This window comes from Sinocyclocheilus anshuiensis, unplaced genomic scaffold (assembly GCF_001515605.1).
Source record: "Sinocyclocheilus anshuiensis isolate Anshui unplaced genomic scaffold, SAMN03320099.WGS_v1.1 scaffold452, whole genome shotgun sequence".
NCBI lineage: Eukaryota > Metazoa > Chordata > Actinopteri > Cypriniformes > Cyprinidae > Sinocyclocheilus > Sinocyclocheilus anshuiensis.
The window spans coordinates 23,075-28,748 of NW_015555719.1; the positions used below are offsets into that span (position 1 = coordinate 23,075).

Consider the following 5,674-nt stretch of genomic DNA (forward strand, 5'->3'; position numbering starts at 1 on the left):
CCGGATAAACACATTTCATTACACCAAATACACAAAATAATGTTCTTTTTAGCAACATCATATGACCCCTTTAAGATACCCAATACCAAGTGGTAATACAGAGTTACACCCATTTGTGGACGCACATGTGCAACAAACCAGTTCCCTTAATTTCTTGTATGTCAAATATCCGAGGTTAGGGCACTTATCTAGCAGTCCGTGGCCACAAAGAGGGAAGAAAAAAATATTTACAGCAGTTTCTATTAAAAACAAACAAAAAAGGGGGGGTCAAAATGAAGTAACTGCCACACATCAAGTTTCAAATAAATCTACCTCGGAATTTTCTCGAACATCAACAGCGTAAAAAACTCCAGTATATAGAATCGGCAGCGTTTATTTTGGTATAGCCTATGTATGCCCATTATATCTCTCAATCGTTACTCATCTTCCAACGTTTTTAGAAATTCGGTGATGGCCGCTGGAGAGGAAAAGACGTGCATCTCAGTTCCATGGAGACAGCGGAGCTTAGCAGGATAGGTGAAGCCTCTGAACATATCACGAGCAGAGAGTATTTTCCGGACATCGTTGAACCCTCTGCGTTTCTTCAGCACATCTGCAGATACGTCCTGGAAAAAGCGCAGTCGATTCCCATGGTAGCTGATGTTGTGTTTTTGTTGCATAGGAAGTGGACCAGAACACTTCGCGGGGGGCGATTTGCTCCCTGGATGGAGCCGAGAGACCTATGGGCTCTCTCGATCTCGAAATGTGAGTCAGGTGTAAAGTCCAGCCATTTCAGCAGCATCTTCGTGAGAAATTGTGCGACGGACTCAGAACCTTCAGCTTTCTCAGGGAGGCAGACGATTCTCAGGTTTTTGCGTCTTCCTCAGTTATCCAGGTCGTCTACTTTGGCTCTAAGTAATGCCAATTCTTTGTCCAAAAACGCAATTCTGTTGTCGTGAGACAGCATGCAATCTTCGGCTGCGGAGATGCTGCATTCAGCCTCAGCTAAACGCGTCTCATTTGATGCCACTCTGCCAGACAAATTAGAAAGGGCTTCCTGTATCGAGGTAACTGAAGTAGAAATATTGTCCAAACGGTTGTCAATCGCACTTAACCTGCCGTCAATATTGCCCAAACTGGTTCCCAGTGAACGGATTTCGGTCAGCATGACTTCGGCCTTATCTGAAGAGGTCTCCCCTCCGTCTCAGCGTGCTTTTTTTTACGTTTCTGGAAGGCCGAGAGGATGTGAATAGAGGAAATTCCCACGTTTATTTAGTCTCAGACATTGCTTGTTATTGTTGGGACAGTAAACCTCGAGTAAGAATCAAGATAAAAGAAGGAAAATTTGAAAAGAAAGGGAACTGGCCATCTTCGAAGAGGTCACGTCACAAATTGCATTTATAATGTTGGTAAGATTTTCCCATTAAAAGCAGTTCTCTACCCTGTTTTTCCACTCTCTGGATTGAATACTCTGTTTAAAGGAATGTGTGTCAATGTAAATTTTAATATAAATGACTGGGAACTTTTTGTGTATGAATTAAGTATTATAATTAAGCACAGACATCTTCACAATAAAGCAGCTGAATCACTGTGCTGAATGTGGTTTTACCTCAACAGCTGCTTTTAGCTTCATGCTGATGTACAAGTTTGAGTCCTCTCTGTCTCCCACCTAGAACAAACAAAGCATCAACATTCAAGCAATGTTTAAAACTTCCACACATTTCATTTTTTGTTAAACATTTTTAGTCATTTCTTCTTTTCCAGTTTATGCTTTTGAACTGAACATTTAAATACAATAAAGCAATACACAAAAAATGTATAAAATTGTACAAAAAAAAAATAATAATTCACACAGTTTAAAGTGCAAAAAAATTATGAAGACCAATAGGTACAATTTTACATTAAGATTCCATTAGTTAACCTTAGTTAATGCATTAACATTAATAATGAGCAATAGCTACATTTGATACAAAAGTTATTAATCTTTCTTAAAAAATACAACTCTTAATGTTAGCTCGAGTTCATTAAATAAAGTTGCAACTTTTGATTATAACAACTTATTAATTATTGAAATTACCCAAGATTAATGAATGTTTACAAGAATTTTTCATTGGCAGTTCATGTTAACTAATGAATTAACTAATGGTAACTAATGAAGCCCTAATGTAAAGTTTGACCGAACAATAAAGAATCAAAACATTTTCAAACAATATAGGGCATAACTGAAGTAGAAATATTGTCCAAACGGTTGTCAATCGCACTTAACCTGCCGTCAATATTGCCCAAACTGGTTCCCAGTGAACGGATTTCGGTCAGCATGACTTCGGCCTTATCTGAAGAGGTCTCCCCTCCGTCTCAGCGTGCTTTTTTTTACGTTTCTGGAAGGCCGAGAGGATGTGAATAGAGGAAATTCCCACGTTTATTTAGTCTCAGACATTGCTTGTTATTGTTGGGACAGTAAACCTCGAGTAAGAATCAAGATAAAAGAAGGAAAATTTGAAAAGAAAGGGAACTGGCCATCTTCGAAGAGGTCACGTCACAAATTGCATTTATAATGTTGGTAAGATTTTCCCATTAAAAGCAGTTCTCTACCCTGTTTTTCCACTCTCTGGATTGAATACTCTGTTTAAAGGAATGTGTGTCAATGTAAATTTTAATATAAATGACTGGGAACTTTTTGTGTATGAATTAAGTATTATAATTAAGCACAGACATCTTCACAATAAAGCAGCTGAATCACTGTGCTGAATGTGGTTTTACCTCAACAGCTGCTTTTAGCTTCATGCTGATGTACAAGTTTGAGTCCTCTCTGTCTCCCACCTAGAACAAACAAAGCATCAACATTCAAGCAATGTTTAAAACTTCCACACATTTCATTTTTTGTTAAACATTTTTAGTCATTTCTTCTTTTCCAGTTTATGCTTTTGAACTGAACATTTAAATACAATAAAGCAATACACAAAAAATGTATAAAATTGTACAAAAAAAAAATAATAATTCACACAGTTTAAAGTGCAAAAAAATTATGAAGACCAATAGGTACAATTTTACATTAAGATTCCATTAGTTAACCTTAGTTAATGCATTAACATTAATAATGAGCAATAGCTACATTTGATACAAAAGTTATTAATCTTTCTTAAAAAATACAACTCTTAATGTTAGCTCGAGTTCATTAAATAAAGTTGCAACTTTTGATTATAACAACTTATTAATTATTGAAATTACCCAAGATTAATGAATGTTTACAAGAATTTTTCATTGGCAGTTCATGTTAACTAATGAATTAACTAATGGTAACTAATGAAGCCCTAATGTAAAGTGTGACCGAACAATAAAGAATCAAAACACTTTCAAACAATATGTCTCATTTGATGCCACTCTGCCAGACAAATTAGAAAGGGCTTCCTGTATCGAGGTAACTGAAGTAGAAATATTGTCCAAACGGTTGTCAATCGCACTTAACCTGCCGTCAATATTGCCCAAACTGGTTCCCAGTGAACGGATTTCGGTCAGCATGACTTCGGCCTTATCTGAAGAGGTCTCCCCTCCGTCTCAGCGTGCTTTTTTTTACGTTTCTGGAAGGCCGAGAGGATGTGAATAGAGGAAATTCCCACGTTTATTTAGTCTCAGACATTGCTTGTTATTGTTGGGACAGTAAACCTCGAGTAAGAATCAAGATAAAAGAAGGAAAATTTGAAAAGAAAGGGAACTGGCCATCTTCGAAGAGGTCACGTCACAAATTGCATTTATAATGTTGGTAAGATTTTCCCATTAAAAGCAGTTCTCTACCCTGTTTTTCCACTCTCTGGATTGAATACTCTGTTTAAAGGAATGTGTGTCAATGTAAATTTTAATATAAATGACTGGGAACTTTTTGTGTATGAATTAAGTATTATAATTAAGCACAGACATCTTCACAATAAAGCAGCTGAATCACTGTGCTGAATGTGGTTTTACCTCAACAGCTGCTTTTAGCTTCATGCTGATGTACAAGTTTGAGTCCTCTCTGTCTCCCACCTAGAACAAACAAAGCATCAACATTCAAGCAATGTTTAAAACTTCCACACATTTCATTTTTTGTTAAACATTTTTAGTCATTTCTTCTTTTCCAGTTTATGCTTTTGAACTGAACATTTAAATACAATAAAGCAATACACAAAAAATGTATAAAATTGTACAAAAAAAAAATAATAATAGAATTTTTCATTGGCAGTTCATGTTAACTAATGAATTAACTAATGGTAACTAATGAAGCCCTAATGTAAAGTTTGACCGAACAATAAAGAATCAAAACATTTTCAAACAATATAGGGCATGTTGTAGACCAGACTAAAATGTAAAAAAGTTTGAAAATAAATAGCCTATTAAGTCTAAATATTTAAGTATTTGGCGCTGTGATGATCTCCATAAAAAAAAAAAACATGGCTAAATGGCTAAAATCATTTAAATATGTTTCAGAAAGTAGCGACGCTGTTTTGTTTACAGGGTTTCCGGGGTAACGGCTGCATTTCTGCTTTTCAGCGGCATCTGCTGTCAGAGAGTGAATGTGCTTTCATTCAGCACGTCGCCTTCATGGGTTCCGCCCATAGACTGTAAAAAAAGATGGACGACGCGTCTCCACTTCCTTCCACTATAGAAAAGTGAAGCCAAAGCATCTCAGTATGGCCGCTGCCATCTTGAGTAAATTACATCATTTGGAGCCAGAGTCTGCGCAGTAGAGATTCTTTTTTGCAGCCAAAGTCTGCGCAGTAGAGATTCGTTTGATGCCAGAGTCTGCGCAGTAGTGTCGTGAGGTGGAGCCGCGGTATCAAACTCCCGCCCAGATTCCCGGAGACCCAATCAACCATAACGACATGCCCCGTTTTTATAGCATCAAATTACTAGCTAAAATCAAACTTATCACAAAAACGAACAATTGAACATATATCAGCGTGATAACAACTACCTTTAATAACCAAAACCATCTTTCGGAAAATTGTATTGGAAGTGTAATTTTTTTTTTTTTTTTTGACTCAAGTCCCTTTCGTTTACATAGAGAGGGCGGGGTTTATGACCTGTACTGCAGCCAGCCACCAGGGTGTGATCAAAGAGCCCGCAGCTTCACTTTTCAGGATGTGTGAGCAGTGGGGTAATGTAACGAAGTAATAATACTTCATTACAGTACTTAAGTATTTTTTGGGAGTATCTGTACTTTACTTGAGTTTTTATATTTCAGCAAACTTTTACTTCACTACATTTCCTAATTAAAATTTATACTTTTACTCCGATACATTTCCCCGAAGCATATTCGTTACTACAAAAGAGTCAGAAGAACACGGACTGCAGAGAAGCATGTTTGACGAATCAGTGGTCTGGCGTTTGCAAGTTAGACTCCTAAAAACACCTTTGCTCATGTGCAAACAAGTGTGCGCACAACCGCAGATGATTCGTTTTCCACTCAAGTCGAGTCTGGGGTGTGCGATACAGTATCGTCTGCGATAATATGGTAAGTGTTGTTGTAATGATGTGCGATCTCACATTATGAAGTAGGCTATATCACCAAATCACACACGGAGCGCACGCACGTTGATTAGTTTATAAAACCTCAAAATTCCAGGCATTCTAAATTGTAGACGTTAAAATGCTTCTGTATGCTTTTTATATTTATATAATTTAATATAGTTAACAATCTATATCACACAAAGAGTACCGT

General features: G+C 36.9%; 1 protein-coding gene across 1 annotated transcript in view; it reads right to left on the minus strand.

Annotated features, from left to right (window-relative positions):
* Window positions 1-5,674, minus strand: part of LOC107672350 (C-1-tetrahydrofolate synthase, cytoplasmic-like) — a gene marked incomplete at its 3' end in the record, with an annotated part of 33,755 nt that overhangs the window by 19,709 nt on the left and 8,372 nt on the right. Inside the window, exon 3 of the mRNA XM_016465503.1 lies at window positions 3,940-3,999. Within this exon, the coding sequence (XP_016320989.1) occupies window positions 3,940-3,999 (60 nt within the window). The remainder of the gene's footprint in view (window positions 1-3,939; window positions 4,000-5,674) is intronic.